Below are 16,919 nucleotides of genomic sequence, written 5' to 3' on the forward strand. Positions count from 1 at the left end.
CCCCACAACGATCTCATGCCCCTTCACCCCAACTCTTATTGAATTCCAGATGTAAATTAATGATGGATTCCACAGTTCCAATACTGTACATAGTTCAACCGCAGTATCAGACTCACCACTGTGACGGTGGATAAAATCAACAGGAAGTTGATTGAGGTACGTTAACTGCAGTGGGAAGCAAGGTGATGGTTACATTTCAGGTGGTGACCCTTCATCAGAGAAAAAGAGCGATGAAGGGCTAATAATATTTTCTTGAATGTTATTTTGCTCCGAAGAAGGGTCAACGCCCAAAACGTCAGCTCGTCCTTACTTCCCACGGTGGTTAGCATAGTTCTATCAACACTTTTGTTCATCAGAAATCTCATTGGATAAAGGTTTTCAACAACCCAGAATGCTTCGTGCGGTTGTGCCGCCATTTAAAATTGCTGTAGCCGTTACCATGACATGCTTTCAGTGATGTCATTCCTTAACAATTATTCAGAACCAAAGTGCAGGTTTTCCTTGAACCTCCCTTGTATTGCAAAGGAGGTGGAACGATGAGCTTTGCAGATGAGCATTATAATTCCAGGATTTGCAGGAACTTTTTTTTTTCCACATGTCATGTTTTTTGCACTTTATAATTGTCTGAGGTAGTGACGATTTGATGTCATATGTCACATGTCCCATGCCTGGCTGCTTTAAGGTTTGGGCCTGTGATTTTCTCATGAACAATGTGTGTGTAAAAGTGGAAATTTTGAATCAACTTGCTGAGTTCTGGTGGAGTTCTGTTTTTTTTGTGATCAGCTTTTGATGGTATCGTTTTTATACATAATAATGTTCCATCCATTTACGCACCACAATGTAATTGCCTGTTACAAGAATCCACAATATCAAAAGTATTGGGACAATCGGGAGATACGCATGGATATAAATTCGAAATAGTTTATTTGATTTCCAATATGGTGTCACCGTCACTCACGCTTTGTTCCAAACGTTTTTAGATATATTGGATTGTGCCGTTGCTCCATCGTGCTCTCTCGTGCAGCGTTCCAAGACGTCCCAGAGTGGATGCAAGTCGGAGCTCCAGGCACGATCGCTGCAGATATTCATTGCTTTGGTCATTGAACCAATTCCTGATAGACACACAAGAATAGCAAAGTGTATGTGGTGCTGGTGTAGATGTAAAGACCCTCACCATAGTGCGACATTAAAGCCTGCCAAAAAAAAGAGCAGCAGTCCAAAAAGAAAAAGAAAAAAAAGAGCAGCAGTCCAAGAAAAAAAAAAACCAGTCCAAAAACAGACAAATCACAAAAAGACAACTTTATGAAATAATTGCTGCTTTGCTTTGTTGAGAAAATGCACTGTATGCATTGTGGGAAGGCTTTTTGGGGAATACTGTAGTTTGTGGATAAACAACCAGCAAAGAGGAATCTCGATTGATAACAAGATTGCGTGCTATTGTTTTTTGGGAGTAATCAAAAGACGCTCTGTAGTAACCACCCCGATACCTTGTCCTTTTGTAAGTAACCTTCTGTATTCGAGTAAATGGTCGTTTTAAATTTTATACATTCCATGGGCAAACCAGCAAAACGTTCAGCTTGTATAAGTTTTTAATTTTCCAGCAAATAGGTGACTCTCCCATACTGAACAGTGTTTATTAGTAGCCCATATGATAATATAACTGCGAAATGACAAACTGCATAACATCGTAACACCTTGAACCAGAGTGCAGATGTTTATGATGTTATGGTACTTGCGGCATAGCCTGACTACCTTGTGGACCCATTCCGAGAGCAGTTGTAGATTTACTGGTCATCGAAGTGGACTTGGTGCTTTTTATCTATTTGGCGAAGAGCCTATCAGATCCGTCGCCTCAAGTAGTTTCATCGAACAGTTTATTTTTCACCACAATTTTCTTTGTGTTTTGATTTTTTTTTTTTCCCCATCGCTGATGAAATCGAACGTTGATTTATTTGTCTCATTTTGTTCAATTTGCCATTCCGTTGGCGATTAGGCAGGTCTTTTTAATTCGAGCAAGTCAGTTTGAAATTGCTATCTTTTATAGAACCCTGAAATCGTGCTTCGTTTAACCTCATTTCGCTAACTGTTTGTGCCCAATCTCTTGGATGGTGAATAATTTTCCAGAATAATTTTACAGTTTTACAGTCGATGTGCCACCACAAACGTCTGAAAAAATCTTCTCGCAAACCCATGAGAAAAGGAATCGACCAAATACACTCAAATACACTCCGCCTCGGCCGAGCTGGGCCCATTTCGCAATTAAAAGCTGAGCTGAATTATAGTAGTCAATCTTCTACGGCCGCGAGTATAAGCTGAATTATAGTAGTCAATCTTCTACGGCCGCGAGTATAAGCTGAATTATAGTAGTCAATCTTCTACGGCCACGAGTATAAGCTGAATTATAGTAGTCAATCTTCTACGGCCGCGAGTATAAGCTGAATTATAGTAGTCAATCTTCTACGGCCGTGAGTATAAGCTGAATTATAGTAGTCAATCTTCTACGGCCACGAGTATAAGCTGAATTATAGTAGTCAATCTTCTACGGCTGCGAGTATAAGCTGAATTATAGTAGTCGATCTTCTACGGCCGCGAGTAAAAGCTGAATTATAGTAGTCAATCTTCTACGGCTGCGAGTAAAAGCTGAATTATAGTAGTCAATTCATTCAAAAAGAACCCGGGCAACGCCGGGTGCTTTCGGCTAGTTGATAATAGATATGAGAACATGCAACGCTTAGAGATTGGCCTAATTCATTTGGACATGGGGAATTCATTTTACATGACCGTTTGAATGGAGGGAAATTCTCCACCACATGTTTGCCTATTTATTTATTTTTACGTCACAGATGGATTTTGATTCTGCATCTGTGACCCCACAGGTCACAAGTGTTTTTGACAAAGTAATTGCAAGTAGAGTTTTTTTTTTGTGGTTAAATAATAATATATAATAAGAATAAAATAAGGGAAAAAATAATTAAATAAATAAATAATAAAAATAATTAAATAAATAAATAAAATAAATAAAGAAAAGCTTTTTGACCACTTTTGTGGAATACGTCCTTTGGGAATTGGGAGTGTGGAGGGAAGTTACAAAGTACAAAAATAATAGTTGTACCGAGAGCCTTAAAACAAATTTTCAAACGGGCACGTATACCGTAACCGCTGGCATGGACACCATTATGGTTTTACTTTGTGATTCTATGTCATTACCTTACTTGCACACACATGACATAGTTTTAACAGGTTTTACAAAGTTGAGGTAAAATGGTTTTGTTTGGTAGAAAGGTACGGTATATTGTTTTATATTTATACTGTATTAAGAATGCATAATAGGAATGTGTTTTTCAGACTGTTCTAATAAAGACATGAAGTGAAGGAGAATTTGAATATATTTCAGAATTTACTTTCAAATGCAGCTTTATGTTGATTTTTCTGAAGACAACTACACAGGGTGAAGCGATATATATATTTTAAATATCGCTGTGAAGCCCCACACCTTGCTCAGCTTGACGCTGTGGAAACCACGGCTTTCACAATGATTGGAATCTCTTGCAATGAAGCTGAGTCTACGGGCCTATCACTTCGCCATCGCCGACAGATCTGTGGTCACTCTGCCTTCTTCCGCCTCAATTTCGGTCTTCACCCTCTGCCCTCTATGTGCTCTGTTTTCCCCCTCCACCTCCCAATTATCTGCTGGATGCACACAGTCGACCAGCAACCCCTTCCGAGCAAAATTGCCTAAATCCTGAACCACTGCTCACCTCCACTCATTTAGTCCTCTCTTTTTGCACCTGTGGAACCACCTTCCACATTCTCTTCAATCTCATTTTTCCCTCCGGGTCTTCAAGACAGCTGTTCACTACCATCTTAAGTCATCTCCCATCCAAAGCTATGATCTTTTCTACACCCGTTAAACCAACTTCACCTGTCCTAAAAAAAATTCCAATGCATCCATTTTGCCCTACCCCTTACATTCTCCCCTCACCCTCATTGTTACCTGCATTCCTTGTTTGTCCATATACCTTTCTCTGCTGTTGTCATTTCTACTTTCTCCTGCTGTTCCCTTTGCTTTGTTGTCCTGATCTGTTCTGTGTCCTCGCTCTTCCACAAGCCGAGACCATGTATTTGTGTGTGTGTGTGTGTGTGTGTGTGTGTGTGTGTGTGTGTGTGTGTATATATATAATATATAATAAAACTAAAATCCTAAACGGGACGTCCCCACGTACAGACCCAAAGACAGACAAAAGGGAAGGATAACTGAAAATAAATATGCGCCTGTGTGCACTTAACTCTGATTGTGTCCGAAATCTCCTCAGGATCGTCCAGACCCCCCACCTGTGCGCGCAGTCTGGACGCGGCTCTGGGATTGGCCGGAAATGCGCTCGCTCGCGTGCTGGTAGGCCTCACCGCACGTCCGTTCACTCCTGGCCTCGTCACGCTACAGCGAGCAAGCAGCGCTCGTTCTCGCTTGGAAAACCACAGCTCTTCCTCCTCACAACCACGAGCAAGATGTCCCAACACGGCCGCTTGTAATAGCATCCAAATCAGAAGGGGCAAGAGCAGCAACAATGACCCTTCGCTATTGGTGTCCAGAACGACAAGAGCAAGAGAGGTTAAAATGTCGGTCAGAGCGTTCTTTTTACGTCCAGGCTCTGACGTCATCGATGGTCCTTCACCAATCAGCGAGTTGCTTCTTACCAGTCTTTTTCGTCCATCAAAACCCCGACCAATCACTGCCCTTCTGGGTGTGGCCTCATAGATCTTTCGTCCTGTGTGCTTCCAAAGTCAGGGTAATGAGCACTAGTGCTTCATGCATGATTTCCAGTGGCTTTTTAATTAGTGAGCTGAATGGGGAGTTGATTGTGTGGCTTGGTTATGTGTCTATGGTGTGGTGCCAAAAGGGACATAGGAATAAAGTACAGAGGTAATGACATACAGGGGATAAATTTACCCTTGATCCCTGAGCTAATTAACATACCCCACTCCTCTGACGGGGACGAAGATACACTTAATCCGAAAACACGGAGCTGACTTATTTACATCAAGGTTTCTACACGATATTCAGAGCACCGACCTATACATTCTACCTGCACTAAGGTATCACTACCCCCGACAAACGTAACATATGTATGTCCCTTCTGCTGGCATTTTGCGGGTTTATTCTCCTTTAAAATAGTTTTCTCTGCAACAGTTGGTCAGATTGGCACAAAATGTTCACCATCGGAGCGCTTCCTTCTGTAGAATATTTTAATGATAATTATGATGCCATAGGTCACATGGTCGGGCACCATCTTGGAGAAACCAAAAACCTTTGCATCTCGAAAATCTCCGAAACCGCTCCATGGAAAAAATTGAAAGGCAGCTCATTGTAAAGTACTTCCGATGGATATTAACATAAGATATGTTAATGATATGATGTCATAGGTGCCTGCATATTTAAAACATATTTAAAACATATTTAACATACACAAGCCGAAGTGCAAGAAGTGGTTTTCAATGCCAGCACAAGTGTGGAAAGTGGTTTTGCAACACTAACACAAGTGCAAAAAGTGGTTTTCAATGCCAGCACAAGTGCGAAAAGTGGTTCTGCAACACTAGCTCAAGTGCGGAAAGTGGTATTCAACGCCAGCACAAGTGTGGAAAGTTGTTTTGAACACTAGCACGAATGTGGAAAGTGGTTTTGCAACACAGGCATAAGTGAAGAATGTGGTTTCCAACACGAGCGCAAGTATGAAAAGTGGTTTTGCAACACGAGCTCAAGTGCGGAAAGTGGTATTCAACGCCAGCATCAGTGTGGAAAGTTGTTTTAAATACTAGCACAAGTGCGGAAAGTGGTTTTGCAACACAGGCAGAAGTGTATAACGTGGTTTCCAACACGAGCGCAAGTTTGGAAAGTGGTTTTGAACTCTAACAGGAGCGCAAAAAGTGGTTTTCAACACTAGCCAAAGTGCAAGAAGTGGTTTTCAACGCCAGCACAAGTGCGAAAAGTCGTTTTGCAACACTAACACATGTGAGACAAGTCATTTTGCAACACCAACACAAGTGCGAAAAGTGGTTTTGAACACGAGCCGAAGTGCAAGAAGTGGTTTTTAACGCCAGCCCAAGTGTGGAAAGTGGTTTTGCAATACGAGAACATGTGTGTAAAGTGGTTTTCAATGCCAGCACAAGTGTGGAAAGTGGTTTTGCAACACTAACGCAAGTGCAAAAGTGGTTTTCAATGCCAGCACAAGTTCGAAAAGTGGTTTTTGCAACGATAACACAAGTGTTGAAAGTGGTTTTCAACACGAGCACAAATGCGATGTGGTTTTGCAACACCAAGACAAATGCTAATTGTAGTTTTCAACAATAGCGCAAGTGCGAAAAGTGGATTTGCAACACTAACACAAGTGCGAAAGTGGTTCTGCAACACCAATACAAGTGCGAAAAGTGGTTTTCAATGCCAGTACGAGTGCGGAAAGTGGTTTTTGCAACAATAACACAAGTGCGGAAAATGGTTTTGTAACACAAGCACGAGTGAGAAAAGTGGTTTTGCAATACTAAAACAATTGCGAAAAGTATTTTTTCAACACTAGCACGAGTGCTGAAAGTGGTTTTCAACGGCAGCAGAAGTGTGGAAATTGTTTTTGGCAACACTAACACAAATGCGAATAACGGTTTACAACACCAGCATGAGCGCGGAAAGTGGTTTTTGCAACAATAACACAAGTATGAAAATTCGTTTTGCGACACAAGGACGAGTGAGAAAAGTGGTTTTCAACATTAGCACGATTGCGGAAGTGGTCTTCAATGCCATCACAAGTGTGGAAATTGGTTTTGCAACACTAACCCAATTGCGAAAAGTGATTTTCAACATTAGCACGTGTGCGGAAAGTGGTTTTCAATGCCAGCGCAAGTGTCGAAATTGGTTTTGCAACACTAAGACAAATGCGAATGGTGGTTTTCAACACAAGCGCAAGTGCGAAAAGTGGTTTTGCAACACTAACACAAGTGCGATAAGTGGTTTTCAACGTGAGTACGAGTGCGAAAAGTGGTTTTGCAACACTAACACAAGTGTGATAAGTGGTTTTCAACACCAGCATGGGCGCGGAAAGTGGTTTTTCAATACTAAAACAAATGCAAAAAGTGGTTTTCAACACTAGCAGGAGTGCTGAAAGTGGTTTTCAACGACAGCAGAAGTGTGGAAATAGGTTTTTGCAACACTAACACAAATGCGAATAATGGTTTGCAACACCAGCACTAGTGCGGAAAGTGGCTTGCAACACTAACACAAGTGTGGAAAGTGGTTTTCAATACGAGCACAAGTGCGATAAGTGGTTTTGCAACACCAACACAAATGCGAATAATGGTTTACAACACCAGCACGAGTGCGGAAAGTTGTTTTCAACACGATCGCAAGTGTGGAAAGTGGTTTTGCAACACTAGCTCAAGTGCGGAGAGTGGTTTTCAACGCCAGCACAAATGTGAAAAGTGGTTTTGCAACACTAACACAAGTGAGTCAAATGGTTTTGCAACACCAACACAAGTGCAAAACGTGGTTTTGAACACTAACAGGAGCGGGAAAAGTGGTTTTCAACACCAGCAGAAGTGCAAAAAGTTGTTTTCAACGCCAGCACAAGTGCGGAAAGTGGTTTTTGCAATACTAGCACATGTGTGAAAAGAGGTTTTCAATGCCAGCACAAGTGTGGAAAGTGGTTTTACAACACTAACACAAGTGCAAAAAGTAGTTTTCAATGCCAGCACAAGTGCAAAACAGTGGTTATGCAACACTAGCTCAAGTGCGGAAAGTGGTATTCAACGCCAGCATAAGTGTGGAAAGTTGTTTTGCAACACAGTCGCAAGTGTAGAACGTGGTTTCCAACACAAGCGCAAGTTTGGAAAGTGGCTTTGCAACACCAGCGCAAGTGCGGAGATTGGTTTTCAACGCCAGCACAAGTGCGAAAAGTGGTTTTGCAACACTAACCCAATTGCGAAAAGTGGTTTTCAACATTAGCACGAGTGCGGAAGTGGTTTTCAATGCCAGCACAAGTGTCGAAATTGGTTTTGCAATACGAGCACATGCAATACGAGCACAATATGAGCACAATGCAACAAAGACAAATGCGAATGGTGGTTTTCAACACAAGCGCAAGTGCGAAAAGTGGTTTTGCAACACTAACACAAGTGAGACAAGTGGCTTTGCAACACCAACACAAGTTCAAAAAGTGATTTTGAACACTAACGAGCGGGAAAAGTGGTTTTCAACACCAGCAGAAGTGCGGAAAGTGGTTTTGCAATAGGAGCACAATGTTAGTGTTGAAAAACCACTTTTCGCACTTGTGTTAGTGTTGAAAAACCACTTTTTGCACTTGTGTTAGTGTTGAAAAACCACTTTTCGCACGTGTTGGTGCAGGAAACCACTTTTGCACTTGTATTAGTGTGGAAAAAACACTGTTTGCACTTGTGATAGTGTTGAAAAACCACTTTTCGCACTTGTGTTAGTGTTGAAAAACCACTTTTCACGCTTGTGTTAGTGTTGAAAAACCACTTTTCGCACTTGTGTTGGTGCAGGAAACCACTTTTGCACTTGTATTAGTGTGGAAAAAACACTTTTTGCACTTGTGTTAGTGTTGAAAAACAACTTTTCGCACTTGTGTTAGTGTTGAAAAACCACTTTTCGCACTTGTGTTGGTGCAGGAAACCACTTTTGCACTTGTATTAGTGTGGAAAAAACACTTTTTGCACTTGTGTTAGTGTTGAAAAACCACTTTTCGCACTTGTGTTAGTGTTGAAAAACCACTTTTCGCACTTGTGTTGGTGCAGGAAACCACTTTTGCACTTGTATTAGTGTGGAAAAAACACTTTTTGCACTTGTGATAGTGTTGAAAAACCACTTTTTGCACTTGTGTTAGTGTTGAAAAACCACTTTTCGCACTTGTGTTGGTGCAGGAAACCACTTTTGCACTTGTATTAGTGTGGAAAAACCACTTTTCGCACTTGTGTTAGTGTTGAAAAACCACTTTTCGCACTTGTGTTAGTGTTGAAAAACCACTTTTCGCACTTGTGTTGGTGCAGGAAACCACTTTTGCACTTGTATTAGTGTGGAAAAAACACTTTTTGCACTTGTGATAGTGTTGAAAAACCACTTTTCGCACTTGTGTTAGTGTTGAAAAACCACTTTTCGCACTTGTGTTAGTGTTGAAAAACCACTTTTCGCACTTGTGTTGGTGCAGAAAACCACTTTTGCACTTGTATTAGTGTGGAAAAAACACTTTTTGCACTTGTGATAGTGTTGAAAAACCACTTTTCGCACTTGTGTTAGTGTTGAAAAACCACTTTTCACACTTGTGTTGGTGCAGGAAACCACTTTTGCACTTGTGTTGGTGCAGGAAACCACTTTTGCACTTGTATTAGTGTGGAAAAACCACTTTTCGCACTTGTGTTAGTGTTGAAAAACCACTTTTCGCAGTTGTGTTAGTGTTGAAAAACCACTTTTCGCACTTGTGTTGGTGCAGGAAACCACTTTTGCACTTGTATTAGTGTGGAAAAACCACTTTAAGCACTTGTGTTAGTGTTGAAAAACCACTTTTCGCACTTGTGTTAGTGTTGAAAAACCACTTTTCGCACTTGTGTTGGTGCAGGAAACCACTTTTACACTTGTATTAGTGTGGAAAAAACACTTTTTGCACTTGTGATAGTGTTGAAAAACCACTTTTCGCACTTGTGTTAGTGTTGAAAAACCACTTTTCGCACTTGTGTTGGTGCAGGAAACCACTTTTGCACTTTTATTAGTGTGGAAAAAACACTTTTTGCACTTGTGATAGTGTTGAAAAACCACTTTTCGCACTTGTGTTAGTGTTGAAAAACCACTTTTCGCACTTGTGTTGGTGCAGGAAACCACTTTTGCACTTGTATTAGTGTGGAAAAACCACTTTTCGCACTTGTGTTGGTGCAGGAAACCACTTTTGCACTTGTATTAGTGTGGAAAAACCACTTTTCGCACTTGTGTTAGTGTTGAAAAACCACTTTTCGCACTTGTGTTAGTGTTGAAAAACCACTTTTCGCACTTGTGTTGGTGCAGTAAACCACTTTTGCACTTGTATTAGTGTGGAAAAAACATTTTGCACTTGTGTTACTGTTGAAAAACCACTTTTCGCACTTGGGTTGGTGCAGGAAACCACGTTTGCACTTGTATTAGTGTGGAAAAAAACACTTTTTGCACTTGTGATAGTGTTGAAAAACCACTTTTTGCACTTGTGTTAGTGTTGAAAAAACACTTTTCGCACTTGTGTTGGTGCAGGAAACCACCTTTGCACTTGTATTAGTGTGGAAAAACCACTTTTCGCACTTGTGTTAGTGTTGAAAAACCACTTTTCGCACTTGTGTTAGTGTTGAAAAACCACTTTTCGCACTTGTGTTGGTGCAGGAAACCACTTTTGCACTTGTATTAGTGTGGAAAAACCACTTTTCGCACTTGTGTTAGTGTTGAAAAACCACTCTTCGCACTTGTGTTAGTGTTGAAAAACCACTTTTCGCACTTGTGTTAGTGTTGAAAAACCACTTTTCGCACTTGTGTTGGTGCAGAAAACCACTTTTGCACTTGTATTAGTGTGGAAAAAACACTTTTTGCACTTGTGATAGTGTTGAAAAACCACTTTTCGCACTTGTGTTAGTGTTGAAAAAACACTTTTCACACTTGTGTTGGTGCAGGAAACCACTTTTGCACTTGTATTAGTGTGGAAAAAACACTTTTTGCACTTGTGCTAGTGTTGAAAAACCACTTTTCGCACTTGTGTTAGTGTTGAAAAACCACTTTTCGCACTTGTGTTAGTGTTGAAAAACCACTTTTCGCACTTGTGTTGGTGCAGGAAACCACTTTTGCACTTGTATTAGTGTGGAAAAAACACTTTTTGCACTTGTGATAGTGTTGAAAAACCACTTTTCACACTTGTGTTGGTGCAGGAAACCACTTTTGCACTTGTATTAGTGTGGAAAAACCACTTTTCGCACTTGTGTTAATGTTGAAAAACCACTTTTCGCACTTGTGTTGGTGCAGGAAACCACTTTTGCACTTGTATTAGTGTGGAAAAACCACTTTTCGCACTTGTGTTAGTGTTGAAAAACCACTTTTCGCACTTGTGTTAGTGTTGAAAAACCACTTTTCGCACTTGTGTGGTGCAGGAAACCACTTTTGCAATTGTATTAGTGTGGAAAAAACACTTTTTGCACTTGTGATAGTGTTGAAAAACCACTTTTCGCACTTGTGTTAGTGTTGAAAAACCACTTTTCGCACTTGTGTTGGTGCAGGAAACCACTTTTGCACTTTTATTAGTGTGGAAAAAACACTTTTTGCACTTGTGATAGTGTTGAAAAACCACTTTTTGCACTTGTGTTAGCGTTGAAAAACCACTTTTCGCACTTGTGTTGGTGGAGGAAACCACTTTTGCACTTGTATTAGTGTGGGAAAACCACTTTTCGCACTTGTGTTAGTGTTGAAAAACCACTTTTCACACTTGTGTTACTGTTGAAAAACCACTTTTCGCACTTGTGTTGGTGCAGGAAACCACATTTGCACTTGTATTAGTGTGGAAAAAACACTTTTTGCACTTGTGATAGTGTTGAAAAACCACTTTTCGCACTTGTGTTAGTGTTGAAAAACCACTTTTCGCACTTGTGTTAGTGTTGAAAAACCACTTTTCGCACTTGTGTTGGTATAGGTAACCACTTTTGCACTTGTATTAGTGTGGAAAAACCACTTTTCGCACTTGTGTTAGTGTTGAAAAACCACTTTTCGCACTTGTGTTAGTGTTGAAAAACCACTTTTCGCACTTGTGTTGGTGCAGGAAACCACTTTTGCACTTGTATTAGTGTGGAAAAAACACTTTTTGCACTTGTGATAGTGTTGAAAAACCACTTTTTGCACTTGTGTTAGTGTTGAAAAACCACTTTTCGCACTTGTGTTGGTGCAGGAAACCACTTTTGCACTTGTATTAGTGTTGAAAAACCACTTTTCGCACTTGTGCTAGTGTTGAAAAACCACTTTTCGCACTTGTGTTAGTGTTGAAAAAACACTTTTCGCACTTGTGTTAGTGTTGAAAAACCACTTTTCGCTCTTGTGTTAGTGTTGAAAAACCACTTTTCGCACTTGTGTTGATGCAGGAAACCACTTTTGCACTTGTATTAGTGTGAAAAAAACACTTTTCGCACTTGTGTTAGTGTTGAAAAACCACTTTCGCACTTGTGTTGGTGCAGGGAACCACTTTTGCACTTGTGTTAGTGTGGAAAAACCACTTTTCGCACTTGTGTTAGTGTTGAAAAACCACTTTTCGCACTTGTGTTAGTGTTGAAAAACCACTTTTCGCACTTGTGTTGGTGCAGGAAACCACTTTTGCACTTGTATTAGTGTGGAAAAAACACTTTTTGCACTTGTGATAGTGTTGAAAAACCACTTTTCGCACTTGTGTTATTGTTGAAAAACCACTTTTCGCACTTGTGTTGGTGCAGGAAACCACTTTTGCACTTGTATTAGTGTGGAAAAACCACATTTCGCACTTGTGTTAGTGTTGAAAAACCACTTTTCGCACTTGTGTTAGTGTTGAAAAATCACTTTTCGCACTTGTGTTAGTGTTGAAAAACCACTTTTCGCACTTGTGTTGGTGCAGGAAACCACTTTTGCACTTGTATTAGTGTGGAAAAAACACTTTTTGCACTTGTGATAGTGTTGAAAAACCACTTTTTGCACTTGTGTTAGTGTTGAAAAACCACTTTTCGCACTTGTGTTGGTGCAGGAAACAACTTTTGCACTTGTATTAGTGTTGAAAAACCACTTTTCGCACTTGTGCTAGTGTTGAAAAACCACTTTTCGCACTTGTGTTCGTGTTGAAAAAACACTTTTCGCACTTGTGTTAGTGTTGAAAAACCACTTTTCGCTCTTGTGTTAGTGTTGAAAAACCACTTTTCGCACTTGTGTTGATGCAGGAAACCACTTTTGCACTTGTATTAGTGTGAAAAAAACACTTTTCGCACTTGTGTTAGTGTTGAAAAACCACTTTTCGCACTTGTGTTAGTGTTGAAAAACCACTTTTCGCACTTGTGTTGGTGCAGGAAACCACTTTTGCACTTGTATTAGTGTGGAAAAAACACTTTTCGTACTTGTGATAGTGTTGAAAAACCACTTCTCGCACTTGTGTTAGTGTTGAAAAACCACTTTTCGCACTTGTGTTAGTGTTGAAAAACCACTTTTCGCACTTGTATTGGTGCAGGAAACCACTTTTGCACTTGTATTAGTGTGGAAAAACCACTTTTCGCACTTGTGTTAGTGTTGAAAAACCACTTTTCGCACTTGTGTTAGTGTTGAAAAACCACTTTACGCACTTGTGTTGGTGAAGGAAACCACTTTTGCACTTGTATTAGTGTGGAAAAAACACTTTTTGCACTTGTGATAGTGTTGAAAAACCACTTTTCGCACTTGTGTTAGTGTTGAAAAACCACTTTTCGCACTTGTGTTAGTGTTGAAAAACCACTTTTCGCACTTGTGTTGGTGCAGGAAACCACTTTTGCACTTGTATTAGTGTGGAAAAAACACTTTTTGCACTTGTGATAGTGTTGAAAAACCACTTTTCGCACTTCTGTTAGTGTTGAAAAACCACTTTTCACACTTGTGTTGGTGCAGGAAACCACTTTTGCACTTGTATTAGTGTGGAAAAAACACTTTTTGCACTTGTGATAGTGTTGAAAAACCACTTTTCGCAGTTGTTAGTGTTGAAAAACCACTTTTCGCACTTGTGTTAGTGTTGAAAAACCACTTTTCGTACTTGTGTTGGTGCAGGAAACCACTTTTGCACTTGTATTAGTGTGGAAAAAACACTTTTTGCACTTGTGATAGTGTTGAAAAACCACTTTTCACACTTGTGTTAGTGTTGAAAAAACACTTTTCGCACTTGTGTTGGTGCAGGAAACCACTTTTGCACTTGTATTAGTGTGGAAAAACCACTTTTCGCACTTGTGTTAGTGTTGAAAAACGACTTTTCGCACTTGTGTTAGTGTTGAAAAACCACTTTTCGCACTTGTGTTGGTGCAGGAAACCACTTTTGCACTTGTATTAGTGTGGAAAAACCACTTTTCGCACTTGTGTTAGTGTTGAAAAACCACTTTTCGCACTTCTGTTAGTGTTGAAAAACCACTTTTCACACTTGTGTTAGTGTTGAAAAACCACTTTTCGTACTTGTGTTGGTGCAGGAAACCACTTTTGCACTTGTATTAGTGTGGAAAAAACACTTTTTGCACTTGTGATAGTGTTGAAAAACCACTTTTCACACTTGTGTTAGTGTTGAAAAACCACTTTTCGCACTTGTGTTGGTGCAGGAAACCACTTTTGCACTTGTATTAGTGTGGAAAAACCACTTTTCGCACTTGTGTTAGTGTTGAAAAACCACTTTTCGCACTTGTGTTAGTGTTGAAAAACCACTTTTTGCACTTGTGTTGGTGCAGGAAACCACTTTTGCACTTGTATTAGTGTGGAAAAACCACTTTTCGCACTTGTGTTAGTGTTGAAAAACCACTTTTCGCACTTGTGTTAGTGTTGAAAAACCACTTTTCGCACTTGTGTTGGTGCAGGAAACCACTTTTGCACTTGTATTAGTGTGGAAAAAACACTTTTTGCACTTGTGATAGTGTTGAAAAACCACTTTTCGCACTTGTGTTAGTGTTGAAAAACCACTTTTCGCACTTGTGTTGGTGCAGGAAACCACTTTTGCACTTGTATTAGTGTGGAAAAACCACTTTTCGCACTTGTGTTAGTGTTGAAAAACCACTTTTCGCACTTGTGTTAGTGTTGAAAAACCACTTTTCGCACTTGTGTTGGTGCAGGAAACCACTTTTGCACTTGTATTAGTGTGGAAAAAACACTTTTTGCACTTGTGATAGTGTTGAAAAACCACTTTTCGCACTTGTGTTAGTGTTGGAAAACCACTTTTCGCACTTGTGTTGGTGCAGGAAACCACTTTTGCACTTGTATTAGTGTGAAAAAACTACTTTTCGGACTTGTGTTAGTGTTGAAAAACCACTTTTCGCACTTGTGTTAGTGTTGAAAAACCACTTTTCGCACTTGTGTTGGTGCAGTAAACCACTTTTGCACTTGTATTAGTGTGGAAAAAACACTTTTTGCACTTGTGATAGTGTTGAAAAACCACTTTTCGCACTTGTGTTAGTGTTGAAAAACCACTTTCGCACTTGTGTTGGTGCAGGAAACCACTTTTGCACTTGTATTAGTGTGGAAAAACCACTTTTCGCACTTGTGTTAGTGTTGAAAAACCACTTTTCGCACTTGTGTTAGTGTTGAAAAACCACTTTTCGTACTCGTGTTGGTGCAGGAAACCACTTTTGCACTTGTATTAGTGTGGAAAAAACACTTTTTGCACTTGTGATAGTGTTGAAAAACCACTTTTCGCACTTGTGTTATTGTTGAAAAACCACTTTTCGCACTTGTGTTGGTGCAGGAAACCACTTTTGCACTTGTATTAGTGTGGAAAAACCACTTTTCGCACTTGTGTTAGTGTTGAAAAACCACTTTTCGCACTTGTGTTAGTGTTGAAAAACCACTTTTCGCACTTGTGTTAGTGTTGAAAAACCACTTTTCGCACTTGTATTGGTGCAGGAAACCACTTTTGCACTTGTATTAGTGTGGAAAAAACACTTTTTGCACTTGTGATAGTGTTGAAAAACCACTTTTTGCACTTGTGTTAGTGTTGAAAAACCACTTTTCGCACTTGTGTTGGTGCAGGAAACCACTTTTGCACTTGTATTAGTGTTGAAAAACCACTTTTCGCACTTGTGTTAGTGTTGAAAAACCACTTTTCGCACTTGTGTTAGTGTTGAAAAAACACTTTTCGCACTTGTGTTAGTGTTGAAAAACCACTTTTTGCTCCTGTGTTAGTGTTGAAAAACCACTTTTCGCACTTGTGTTGATGCAGGAAACCACTTTTGCACTTGTATTAGTGTGAAAAAAACACTTTTCGCACTTGTGTTAGTGTTGAAAAACCACTTTTCGCACTTGTGTTAGTGTTGAAAAACCACTTTTCGCACTTGTGTTGGTGCAGGAAACCACTTTTGCACTTGTATTAGTGTGGAAAAAACACTTTTCGCACTTGTGATAGTGTTGAAAAACCACTTCTCGCACTTGTGTTAGTGTTGAAAAACCACTTTTCGCACTTGTGTTAGTGTTGAAAAACCACTTTTCGCACTTGTATTGGTGCAGGAAACCACTTTTGCACTTGTATTAGTGTGAAAAAAACACTTTTCGCACTTGTGTTAGTGTTGAAAAACCACTTTTCGCACTTGTGTTAGTGTTGAAAAAACACTTTTCGCACTTGTGTTAGTGTTGAAAAACCACTTTTCGCTCTTGTGTTAGTGTTGAAAAACCACTTTTCGCACTTGTGTTGATGCAGGAAACCACTTTTGCACTTGTATTAGTGTGAAAAAAACACTTTTCGCACTTGTGTTAGTGTTGAAAAACCACTTTCGCACTTGTGTTGGTGCAGGGAACCACTTTTGCACTTGTGTTAGTGTGGAAAAACCACTTTTCGCACTTGTGTTATTGTTGAAAAACCACTTTTCGCACTTGTGTTGGTGCAGGAAACCACTTTTGCACTTGTATTAGTGTGGAAAAACCACTTTTCGCACTTGTGTTAGTGTTGAAAAACCACTTTTCACACTTGTGTTAGTGTTGAAAAAACACTTTTCGCACTTGTGTTGGTGCAGGAAACCACTTTTGCACTTGTATTAGTGTGGAAAAACCACTTTTCGCACTTGTGTTAGTGTTGAAAAACGACTTTTCGCACTTGTGTTAGTGTTGAAAAACCACTTTTCGCACTTGTGTTGGTGCAGGAAACCACTTTTGCACTTGTATTAGTGTGGAAAAAACACTTTTTGCACTTGTGATAGTGTTG

General features: G+C 40.0%; 1 protein-coding gene across 7 annotated transcripts in view; it reads left to right on the forward strand.

Annotated features, from left to right (window-relative positions):
• Positions 1–2,956, forward strand: part of ANKRD40 (ankyrin repeat domain 40) — a 94,137-nt gene extending 91,181 nt beyond the window's left edge. For all 7 annotated transcript variants that reach the window (XM_078779335.1, XM_078779338.1, XM_078779336.1 and 4 more), the window contains exon 8: positions 981–2,956. In XM_078779335.1, coding sequence (XP_078635461.1) covers positions 981–1,306 — 326 coding nt within the window. In that variant the 3' untranslated portion in view covers positions 1,307–2,956. The remainder of the gene's footprint in view (positions 1–980) is intronic.
• Positions 2,957–16,919: the final 13,963 nt, after the last annotated feature.

The sequence above is a fragment of the Myxine glutinosa genome, chromosome 5 (assembly GCF_964187855.1).
Source record: "Myxine glutinosa chromosome 5, kmMyxGlut1.1, whole genome shotgun sequence".
NCBI classification, from domain to species: Eukaryota; Metazoa; Chordata; class Myxini; order Myxiniformes; family Myxinidae; genus Myxine; species Myxine glutinosa.